The 12,969-nt window shown below is 36.2% G+C and overlaps 1 protein-coding gene across 5 annotated transcripts in view; it reads right to left on the minus strand.

Moving 5' to 3' along the window:
* KCNK2 (potassium two pore domain channel subfamily K member 2) overlaps nt 1–12,969 on the minus strand; it is a 200,641-nt gene that overhangs the window by 63,186 nt on the left and 124,486 nt on the right. For all 5 annotated transcript variants that reach the window (XM_055379003.2, XM_063708610.1, XM_063708612.1 and 2 more), the window contains 2 exons: nt 4,243–4,403; nt 1,403–1,589 (listed from right to left, as the gene is read on the minus strand). In XM_055379003.2, the coding sequence (XP_055234978.1) occupies nt 1,403–1,589; nt 4,243–4,403 (348 nt within the window). The remainder of the gene's footprint in view (nt 1–1,402; nt 1,590–4,242; nt 4,404–12,969) is intronic.

Genomic DNA, 12,969 nt, shown 5'->3' on the forward strand with positions numbered 1-12,969 from the left:
GACTGTAAACTAGTTCAACCATTGTGGAAGTCAGTGTGGCGATTCCTCAGGGATCTAGAACTAGACATACCGTTTGACCCAGCCATCCCATTACTGTGTATATACCCAAAAGATTATAAATCATGCTGCTATAAAGACACATGCACACGTATATTTATTGCGGCACTATTCACAATAGCAAAGACTTGGAACCAACCCAAATGTCCAACAATGATAGACTGGATTAAGAAAATGTGGCACATATATACCATGGAATACTATGCAGCCATAAAAGAGGATGAGTTCATGTCCTTTGTAGGGACATGGATGAAGCTGGAAATCATCATTCTCAGCAAACTATCGCAAGGACAAAAAACCAAACAGTGCATGTTCTCACTCATAGGTAGGAATTGAACAATGAGAAAACTTGGACACAGGAAGGGGAACATCACACACCAGGGCCTGTTGTGGGGTGGAGGGAGGGGGAAGGGATAGCATTAGGAGATATACCTAATGTAAATGACGAGTTAATGGGTGCAGCACACCAACATGGCACATGTATACATATGTAACAAACCTGCACGTTGTGCACATGTAGCCTAGAACTTAAAGTATAATAAAAATATATATATTAGAAAAAATAATAATAGTAAGATTCTTAGGCTGGGCGTAGTGGCTTGTGCCTGTAATCTCAGCACTTTCAGAGGCTGAGGCACCTAAGTTCAGCAGTTCAAGACCAGCCTGATCAACATGGTGAAACCTCATCTCTCCTAAAAATACATCAATTAGCTGGGCCTGGTGGCACACGCCTGTAATCCTAGCTACTCAGGAGGCTGAGACAGGAGAATCGCTCGAACCCAGGAGGCAGAGGTTGCAGTGAGCCAAGATCGTGCCAGTGCACTCCAGCCTGGGTGACAGAGCAAGACTCTATCTCAAAAATAAATAAATAAATAAATAAATAGAAGGCTCCTGTAAATGTAATTAGTTAAGATGTGGTTATGTTATACTTGCGTAGGATGAGCCTATAATATAATTTGACTGGTATGCTTATAAGCAGAAGGGAATTTGGCTGCAGAGACAGAGAGGCACAAGAAGAAAAACATGTGTTGAAGGAGGTAGAGATGGGAGTGATACAGCTGCAAGCCAAGAATCGCCAAGGACTGATGACCTCTACCAGAAATTAGGAAGAGGCTAAGAAAAATTCTACTGAGTTTGAGAGGGATCATGGCCCTGCTGGTACCTTGATTTCCAACTTCTGTGAGACAATGTATTTGCTTTGTTTAAAGCCACCCACTTCATGGTACTTGGGTATGTCAGCCCTAGAAAACTCATACAGCCCTTGTGTTTCGTTATAAACCTAAGTGAAAAATCTATCTAATAAACCCCTGTTAGAAGAGTAACATGGGTGCCAGGAAAAGCTTACCTGCAACGTAGTCACCAAATCCAATAGTTGTTAGAGTGATAACCACAAAATAAATGGCGTCCAGGGCACTCCAGCCTTCTATGTGTTTGAATATGATCGCAGGCAGAGCCACAAAGAGTACACAGCCAAATAGTATAAATATGATTGTTGAGATGATGCGAATCTTGGTCTGACTAACATTCCACTTCTAGGGATGAGACAGAAAGGTGTATGTATATATATATATGTATATAAATGGGGAGAGAGAGAGAGAGAGAGAGACAAAGAGAGAGAGAGAGAAATTACTTGTATACCCACAAAGTTAACCTATACACTATTGCGAGCAAATTAGCAAGTAAGCATGTTATTTTATTTTCTTTTATACTTAGTTTTTAATTGTCTTTACTTATGAACATTAGGTATCATCAATAAATCAATCAATGCTAATAATGATGCTACTTTATCCTCACATAGCTTTACAACAGGTGAAATTCTTTTGAAAGGGTAAATTACATTTGCCCTGAGAATGCAATTTTAGATTTGCATCATTATTTGTTTACCTAGAGTACTTCTGAAATATTTCTATTCTATAATCATACATACAACTGATTTCAGGCCAAATACAATCCAGAACCATATGAAAATGGAGACACTGAAACAAGAATTAAGTATTTACAATTGTTCATTGATAAACATTAATTTCATAAAGTTTTTTTCTGTCACTTCCATCACTTTTTCCTATCATCAATTTAATTGATTACAGCATAATACTAACAGCTTAACCTTCACAGTTTGATTCCAACATGAACCAGGTGAATTCTCTGTTCTATAGTACTAAACTGCATAACTAACAAAGCTATAAGATCAGCAGGTAAGAATAAGTCTTCAATACCCCTAGGCCATAGCTGTCATCAGAATACCCATTTTTTAAAACTCCTTCTCCAGTAAAAAAATCTCTATAGTGTAATGCATTAAATGAAGTTGGTATATATACAACAGTTTATGTCCAGATTTCTATTCGAGGCTAGTTACCATATATTTTAAATCTGACTGGATCTGTCCTATTCACTGTAAAAAATATAGGTCACAAACTATACCATATGAAAATCACTGAATGTTAGAGCTTGAGAATTTTTAAAGACCTATGAAATCACAGAATGGAAAGGGTACATAGACATTCCTCTAGTCAACCATCCTCATCTTACCTGTGAGAGTTAAATGAGTTCATGTTTACAAAGATTATACAATAGTGCTTGGTACCAAACACTGAACCATGATTACTGGAATGTCATCACCATAAGGGCATGGAACTTTTTTTTATGCACTGGTGTATATGCAACACAGAAAATATTACCCAGCATCTAGGAGGCACTCAAAAATTTGTTGAATGAATGAACAAAGAATTCAACATTACCATGTTTATGCCGTCAATCTGCCCTCTTGATTAATATAAACAGATAATTTTTTTAAATAAAAGTATAATAAAAAAAGAATAAAACTCCAATTTTGGAATAACTGTGTTATTCTATTTCAACACAATGTTGAACAAAATGCTTGAGATCTAACTTTGATCTTAAATCTGAAACATGACTAGTGCTAAAACTGGAACTGTAATCCAAATTGAGAAAACAATACTCGATATTTTATTTCATCAGTAGAGTTAAATGTAAATATTTTGTTGAACTTTGTGTGAAAGTATAAAACATTACTAAACAATGAACAAAATTTATTTGCAACAGTGGTGCTAGAAGTAACAAATCCTTTATAATCCCACCCTCTAACAGGAACAGTTACTTTTTCCATAATTTTCTTCCAAGAACTCAAGCTTATCATCATAGTATTCTTATTTTTCACTTAAAATTCTAACAAAAGCATTTTCATTTTTTGTTGACTATAATACAATTTGAAGATCTCCATGTATTCTACACCTTTGGTTCTCCTAAATTACATTGTGTAGATACATTCCTATCAATGGCATTACTGAATTAAGTTATATGATCACCTTTATTATGTTTGTTATTTAGACTACATCTTTCCCAAAGGGGCTTTCTAAGGGTATCAAAACAAATTTTAAAATAATAAAGTACAGTCAGTCATTTACTACTTATGTTAAAGTTAAATTTATAATGCCACCTACCCTCAGAGTGATGCCTCCATAGTACCATTATTCAAGTTATACAAATAAGAAAATGTAGGTTTGATGGGATAATAACTAGTTTAAGAGAATATAGCTAGGAGACACTACATATGAAATTTAAATCTGGCTGGGCACGGTGGCTCAAGCCTGTAATCCCAGCACTTTGGGAGCCCAAGATGGGCAGATCATTTGAGGTCGGGAGTTCAAGATCACCCTGGCCAACATGGTGAAACCCCATCTCTACTAAAAAATACAAAATTAGCCAGGCACGGTGGCGGGTGCCTATAATTCCAGCTACTCAGGAGGCTGAGGCACGAGAATTGCTTGAACCTGGGAGGTGGAGGTTGCAGTGAGCCAAGATTGCACCCATTGAACCATTGCACTGCAGCCTGGGCAACAGAGCAAGACACTGTCTCAAAAAAAAAAAAAAAAGGAAAAAAAGAAAGAAAAAGAAAAAAGTAAAAGAAATTTGAATCTAAGACTTTTGAATTCCTACTTTTTTCTGTTTATACTTTTGAGTTTTTCTCATGCATTAATTTATTCATTCAGATTAAGTATAAAAATAATTAAAAAACAGTGAGTTACATGCCAGTAGAGATGCATATAAATTGTTATGGAAGCCCTAATAATTGAATGTCTAATTGTATCTGAGGTGACAGAAAAGATATAATTTTTTAAAAAATCAAACAATAAATATATGTAGTTAAATATCTATCATACTCACAATAAACGTATCTTCCACTTTGGCAATTCCTTTTCCAAATATGGTGCCTAGCTGATCTCCAACTCCAGCCAAGAGAAAACCAAAGAGGGGAATTCCCAGTAAGGCATAGATGATACAGAATATTTTGCCGCCTTCTGTGCGTGGTGAGATGTTTCCAAATCCTTTAAAAAAATTACATTGTTTATAAATGAATAATAGTTGTTTAAAACATATGAACTCAAGATTGATTCAGAAACTCCAAAAAATTGCAAGATATCAATAATTGATTTTGACTAGTTAAGAATACGTTTGTATTACATACTATTATAATACGTTCTAATATAAGATATTCTTATAAGCAAATATTTCAAAAATACACAAAGTATAGTTAATATTCCAATTAAACTGTGAGATGATGAAAACTGAGGTGACAACACATGCAATAATGTTTTCATTATCATTATTATTTTTTCAAAATCATATTTTCATTAAACATTTCTTCTTTCTTTCTTTTTTTGCTTTAAGTTCTGGGATATAATTGCAGAATGTGTAGGTTTGTTACCTAGGTATACATGTGCCATGATGGTTTGCTGCACCTCTCAACCCATCATCTAGGTTTTAAGCCCTGCATACATTAGCTATTTGTCCTAATGCTCTCCCTCCCCTTCCCACCACCGCTTACTGGTCCCGGTGTGTGTTGTTCCCCTCCCTGTGTCCATGTGTTCTCACTGTTCAACTCCCACTTATGAGCGAGAACATGTGGTGTTGGTTTTCTGTTCCTGTGTTAGTTTGCTGAGGAAGATGGCTTCCAGCTTCATCCATGTCCCTGCAAAGGACATGATCTCATTCCTTTTTATGGCTGCATAGTATTCCATGGTGTATATGTACCACATTTTCCTTATCCAGTCTATCATTGATGGGGATTTAGGTTGGTTCCATGACTTTGATATTGTAAATAGTGCTGCAATAAACATATGTGTGCAAGTGTCTTTATAGTAGAATGATTTATAATCCTTTGGGTATATACCCAGTAATGGGACTGTTGGTCTAATGGTATTTCTGGTTCTACATCCTTGAGGAATCACCACACTGTCTTCCACAAAGGTTGAACTAATTTACATTTCCACCAACAGTATAAAAGTGTTCCTATTTCTCCACAGCCTCTGTTGTTTCTTTACTTTTTAATAATCGCCATTCTGACTAGCATGAGTTGGTATCTCATTGTGCTTTTGATTTGTATTTCTCTAATGATCAGTGATGTTGAGCTGTTTTTCATATATTTTTTGGCCACATAAATGTCTTCTTTTGAGAAGTGTCTGTTCATATCTTTTGCCCAGTTTTTGATCGTTTTTTTTTTCTTGTAAATGTGTTTAAGTTCCTTGTAGATTCTGGATATTAGACTTGTTAGATGGGTAGATTGCAAAAATTTTCTTCCATTCTGTTGGTTGCCTGTTCGCTCTGATGACAGTTTCTTTCGCTGTGAAGAAGCTCTTTGGCTTAATTATACTCCATTTTTCAGTGTTGGCTTTGGTTGCAACTGCTTTTGGCACATTAAACTTACTTCTATCTCTCTATTGCTGATAATCCTGTTGACTATAAAGCTTTCATTATCATTCAGAACACACTGAGAATACTATATTGCCTTAATTCGAGAGTATTCAGATATGCTTAAGTTATTTAAAGATTAAAGTTTAGTAGCAACTTTAAAATATTTTTATTCAATATTTACCAAAAAGCAATATCTAAAAACTTAAAATTATTAAACTTCTTTAAAGTTTTAAAGATCTTAAAGCCTTTCCAGTTTTGTGCAAGGATATCTACTTGTTACTATTCAAGTAGCTCAACTTCATTTACTTTTAATAGCAGAAGCACTGTCTACACATATATGCTTGGGTTAAAAAATATACTTCTAGAAGTACATAGAGTACCTCTTTTGATCAGCAAACCTCTTACTGTGCTTCATATTAAATTAATTTGGAACTTTGATTTTAGTTATCTCTTACTCAAAAATGTGAGCAGATATTTTGGGATTGGTTTTTTTTTTTTTTTTTTTTGTCGTTGTTACTTTACTTTCCAGGTTAATGACTATTGTAGTTCAAAGATTATGGGCCGTGTGATTTTTACTTGTTGGAATCCATTGAGATTTTCCTTGTGGCTTTATTATGGTCAATTTTTGTATTTATTTCACTGTTATTTGAAAAGAAAATAAATGTTCTATTTGTCTGATACAAAAATAACATGGAGTGAGGGTGAGCTAATGTTTAGTCACTTTAACCCACATATTTTTCCCTACAATATTTCCATCTTTCTCTTCCTCCTACTCAAACAGTTAGTCAATTCCGTGTTCATTGCTAGTCAACTCATCTACTGAGGGATTTGTTTTCAATGTATCTAATGTTCAAGAACTTTGACTTTTTTTTTCCATTAGCCTGTTCTTATGCCATGAAAATAATAATTATATTAATTTCTTTTTCAGTGTTGAACCATGTAGTAACTCAATTCCTTGAGAGAAATCCTACACTTTCTTTACTTAGGACAATTTCTACGAGTAGTTGAAAATTCCTGGTCATATCCTCATACTTGTAAGCAAAATACGATACTAGATTGGTTAGTATTTTAGTAGAAATTTATTTTCTAGCCTTAGTGAGAACCATGATTTTTCTGGTGGTATATGGAAGATTCTGGTTCAACGAGCCCTGGCTGAAGTAGTGCTGGTGAAGGAGGGGAGACTGGAGTCTGGACTTTCATGTAGGAGTGCATTGTACAGGATTTCTGGGGACAGGTTCTCCCAATTCTCAAAGCAGCCACCAGTGTACAGCTGCCTTACTGTTTCTCAGGCCTGCTGCCTGCTCTGGGAATATCTGTAACACAGCTCTGTTTGGAAAACACAGCTTGATTCTGGAGGCAAAGACCGGAGGCAGCTACCAAAAAGTTAGGATTAGTGGTTCCACAGAACTTGAACTAATTTATAGGCTGACTGCTCTTGGACCCACTTCTGCTTTTAATTTTGGTGACTTTATGAAGTTCTCTTGGAAATTTTCATTTTTTGAATCCTCTGTTTTGCTTCTATGGGGGATGTGGGCTCCTCAACTCAAAAAGAGTTCATGGTCCCTCTGCATCTGTATGACTCATAACATCCCCAAATCCACTCCTGTTGTGTCAGTCACAATGCTTTCCCTGCCCTCGAGAACACTATGGAAATTTTCAATAATTATTTTTCTATGTCTCTGTCATCTCAATGCAACTTTTTGGTGATGTGAGGTAACTGCATGTTTACATAAACAAGGAATTCAATATCTGAATTTACTGAAATCTTTTAAGATGTTAGATATCGATTATCTAACAAAAATTCCACGGTTTACAATAAGGTAATCACACATCATGTTGTTTAAAACCATTTTACATCAGAGCCTAAAATTAACTGATTGAAAGATATCAGTCAAGAGAAAACCTAGTAAGAGTTTAGCAGTATATTATAGCCATTCCTGGAACGATCATTCCTTAGTTATGTGACCTTGGGCAAATTATTTCCTCATCTGTTAACAGGGCATATTGTTATTACATACTTCATTGAGTTTTAAGTACTAAAATTAACTGATTGAAAGACATCAGTCAAGACAAAACCTAGTAACAGTTTAGCAGTATATTATAGCCATTCCTGGAACCATCACTCCTTAGTTGCCTGGGCAAATTATTTCCTCATCTGTTAAAAAGGCATATTGTTACTACATACTTCATTGAGTTTTAAGTACCAAATAAAGTACTATGTGAAAAGTGCTTACTCTATTATACTATATGTGCTCAATATATGTTAGGTATGATAATAATTCTTATAATCACTATTAATAATAATATTTGTAGAAGCAAAGGTTAGAGGATCACTGTATTTAGCCTCATCAGTATGCAAACTATTTAATAGCCAGGTTAATGCAGTCATGATTACACATTGTTCTTCCACTATGTTCTGAATGTTTTGTCAAATTATGGATGCCATTCTTTATAAGGGACAATGGCAAAATAGCATGCTCTATGCTAAGGCAACTTTTCACATATAAAAGTTGAAGGAATTGGAGGTGTTTGTGCTGAAGAAAAGAAGGCTGAGAGTAGAAAGATGCAGGCTAGCTGATTCCAACTATGTGAATGATTAAAACATGGAAAAGGAAACAGACCTATTCTGATGCTTCAAGGCAAAGAACAAATCAATTGGTGCAAGCTATGGAAAGCAAGCTCATGCTAAAGTAACTGCAGCCAAAATAGAGTAAAGGACTATAAGAGTCAGACAAAAGCCAGATAATCACTTGCAGTGTTTAATACTTTGGACTGATGGTCTTCTAGGATTCCTTATAATACAAAGTTGTAATGAATCAGTAGGCAAATGTACATGCATAATAAGAGTAAGGTTCTCTAATATCTGCTTTTGCCATGGATTACAATTACTCATTCATACATTCAAAATTTTTTATTAAGCATCTACTATTTGCCAGGCAGTCTGCTAAGCACTAGGGCTGCAGCTATGAAGTAGACAGACCTGATCTCTCAAGTTGACAATCCAGTGAGGACACCTGCAAGAGACTGATACAAACGTGTGATAAGTGTGTGCCACAGAAAGTACAGAATGTTCCTGATGCACAGGATGTCAGAGAATGAGACATGCTGCACACGATAAGTGACCCTGAAGCTGTGATCTGAATCTGAGTAGAAGTTACTCAGGTAGCATAAATAATGAAATTAATACAGAAATAAATAAGTTCTTTGAAACCAATGAGAACAAAGACACAATGTACCAGAATCTCTGGGACACAGCTAAAGCAGTGTATAGAGGGAAATTTATAGCACTAAATGCCCACAGGAGAAAGTGGGAAAGATCTAAAATCAACACCCTAACATCACAATTAAAAGAACTAGAGAAGCAAAAGCACACAAATTCAAAAGCTAGCAGAAGACAAGAAATAACTAAGATCAGAGCAGAACTGAGGGAGATAGAGACACGAAAAACTCTTCAAAACATCAATGAATCTAGGAGGTGGTTGTTTGAAAAGATTAACAAAATAGACCACTAGCTAGACTAATAAAAAAGAAAAGAGAGAAGAATCAAATAGACACAATAAAAAATGATAAAGGGGATATCACCACTGATCCCACAGAAACACAAACTACCATCAGAGAGTACTATAAACACCGCTACGCAAATACACTAGAAGATCTAGAAGAAACAGATAAATTCCTGGACACAGACACTGTCCCAAGACTAAACCAGGAAAAAATCGAATCCCTGAATAGACCAATAATAAGTTCTGAAATTGAGGCAGTGATTAATAGCCTACCAATCGAAAAAAGTCCAGGACCAGACAGATTCACAGCCAAATTCTACCAGAGGTACAAAGAGGAGCTGGTACCATTCCTTCTGAAACTATTCCAAACAATAGAAAAAGAGGGACTCTTCCCTAACTCATTTTATGAGGCCAGCATCATCCTGATACAAAACCTGGCAGAGACACAACAATGCCAAAAAAAAATTCAGGCCAATATCCCTGATGAACATCGATGCAAAAATCCTCAATAAAATACTGACAAATTGAATCCAGCAGCACATCAAAAAGCTTATCCACCACGATCAAGTTGGCTTCATCCCTGGGATGCAAGTCTGGTTCAACATACGCAAATCAATAAACCTAATGCATCACATAAACAGAAACAATGACAAAAACCACATGATTATTTCAATAGATGCAGAAAAGGCCTTCAATAAAATTCAGCTCCCCTTCATGCTAAAAACTCTCAATAAACTGGGTACTGATGTAACATATCTCAAAATAATAAGAGCTATTTATGACAAACCCACAGCCAATATCATACTGAATGGGCAAAAGCGGGAATCACTCCCTTTGAAAACCAGCACAAGACAAGGATGCCCTCTCTCACCACTCCTATTCAACATAGTGTTGGAAGTTTTGGCCAGGGCAATCAGGCAAGAGAAAGAAATAAAGGGTATTCAAATAGGAAAAGAGGAAGCCAAATTGCCTCTGTTTGCAGATCACATGATTGTATATTTAGAAAACTCCATCGTCTCAGCCCAAAATCTCCTTAAGTTGATAAGCAACTTCAGCAAAGTCTCAGGATATAAAATCAATGTGCAAAAATCACAAGCATACACCAATAATAGACAAACAGAGGGCCAAATCGTGAGTGAACTCCCATTCACAATTGCTACAAAGAGACTAAAATATCTAGGAATACAACTTACAATGGATGTGAAAGACCTCTTCAAGGAGAACTACAAACCGCTGCTCAAGGAAATAAAAGAGGACACAAACAAATGGAAAAACATTCCATGCTCATGGATAGGAAGAATCAATATTGTGAAAATGGCCATACTGCCCAAAGTAATTTATAGATTCAATGCTATCCCCATCAAGCTACCATTGACTTTCTTCACAGAATTAGAAAAAACTATTTTAAATTTCATATGAAACCAAAAAGAAGCCCGTATAGCCAAGACGATCCTAATAAAAAAAAAAAAAAAGCTGGAGGTATCATGCTACCTGACTTCAAACTATACTGCAAGGCTATAGTAACCAAAACAGCATGGTACTGGTACCAAAACGGATATATATATAGACCAATGGAACAGAACAGAGGCCTCAGAAATAATGCCACAGATCTACAACCATCTGATCTTTGACAAACCTGACAAAAACAAGCAATGGGGAAACGATTCCCTATTTAATAAATGATGTTGGGAAAACTGGCTAGCGATATGCAGAAAACTGAAACTGGACCCCTTATTTACACCTTATACAAAAATTAACTCAAGATAGATTAAAGACTTAAACGTAAGACCAAAAACCATAAAAACCCTAGAAGAAAACCTAGGCAATACCATTCAGGACATAGGCATGGGCAAAGATTTCATGACTAAAACACCAAAAGCAATGGCAACAAAAGTGAAAATTGACAAATGGGATTTAATTAAACTAAAGAGCTTCTGCACAGCAAAAGAAACTACCATCAGAGTGAACAGGCAACATACAGAATGGGAGAAAATTTTGGCAATCTATCCATCTGACAAAGGGCTAATATCCAGAATCTACAGGGAACTTAAACAAATTTACAAGAAAAAAACAAACCCATCAAAAAGTGGGCAAAGGATATGAACATACACTTCTCAAAAGAAGACATTTATGTAGCCAACAAACACATAAAAGAAAGCTCATTATCACTGTTCATTAGAGAAATGCAAATCAAAACCACAATGAGATACCATGTCATGTCAGTTAGAATGGTGATCGTTAAAAAGTCAGGAAACAACAGATGCTGGAGAGGCTGTGGAGAAATAGGAATGCTGTTACACTCTTGTTGGTACTGTAAATTAGTTCAACCATCGTGGAAGACAATGTGGTGATTCCTTAAGGATCTAGAACCAGAAATACCATTTGACCCAGCAATCCCATTAGTGGTTATATGCCCAAAGGATTATAAATCATTCTACAATAAAGACACATGCTCATGTATGTTTATTGCAGCACTATTCACAATAGCAAAGACTTGGAACCAATCCAAATGCCCATCAATGACAAACTGGATTAAGAAAATGTGGCACATATACACCATGGAATACTATGCAGCCATAAAAAAGGATGAGTTCTTGTCCTTTGCAGGGATATGGATGAAGCTAGAAACCATCATTCTCAGCAAGCAACACAGGAACAGAAAACCAAACACCACATGTTCTCACTCATAAGTGGGAGTTGAACAGTGAGAACACATGGACACAAGGAGGGGAACATCACACACTGGGGCCTGTCGGGGGCTGGGGTGCTAAGGGGCTAGGGGAGGGATAGCATTAGGAGAAATACCTAATGTAGATGACTGGCTGATGGCTGCAGCAAACCACCATGGCACATGTATACCTATGTAACAAATCTTCATGTTCTGCACATGTATCCCAGAGCTTAAAGTATAATTAAAAAAAAAAAAGACAGAGAGGGAGAAAGAGCAAGCCCCATAAAAAAAAAGTTTCCCAGGTAGCAGAAATAAGTAGGGTTCATGATAAGGCTGATGAACAATACATGTAAGGTCTTGGAGGAAAAATCAAAATGTAATCCAGCATCTTTGAGAAACTGAAAGAATTTCAGATGGTTAGAAAAGAGTGTGTGAGAGTGGCAGCAGATAAAGGAAGAAAAGAAAGCTAAAGCTACATAATGAAGAATCATATCCATGCTCAATAGTTTGGGCTCTATCATGTAGGCTGACTGACCAATGCAAGACTTTTAGATGGATCCTATTACATGTTTATTCCGGCTATAAAGAGGAAGATGTTTATAGAGAGGCAAGAATAAAGAAGTGTCAAGTCCAGGTTCCGATATGAGTAATGGATGATCTTGGCAACATTTCTCTGAGACAGACAAAATGAAAAATGACCAGGTCTGGGGGAAACCAGGGTAGGATCAAGGAAGGTAAGAAAGATAACAAATTTGGAGTAGGTTGATTTTGATATGCCCAGAGGAATAATCAAAGGAGAGAACCACAGAATATGGCATGTATAAGTCTGAAACCCAAGAGCAACCTGAACTAGATCTACAAATTATGGGGGAGATAAAACAACCAGGAGGAATGTACAGACTCAGAAGGAAAGAGAGCCTAGGACAACATTCCAAAAAACACCAACACTTAAAGTGTAGAGATGGCAAAGAGGGCCCTCAAAGATACTGGTTATAAAAGGATAAAGGGAAGTGAGTTGTTAGGAAA

This window comes from Gorilla gorilla, chromosome 1 (genome assembly GCF_029281585.2).
Source record: "Gorilla gorilla gorilla isolate KB3781 chromosome 1, NHGRI_mGorGor1-v2.1_pri, whole genome shotgun sequence".
In the NCBI taxonomy this organism is placed as follows: Eukaryota; Metazoa; Chordata; class Mammalia; order Primates; family Hominidae; genus Gorilla; species Gorilla gorilla.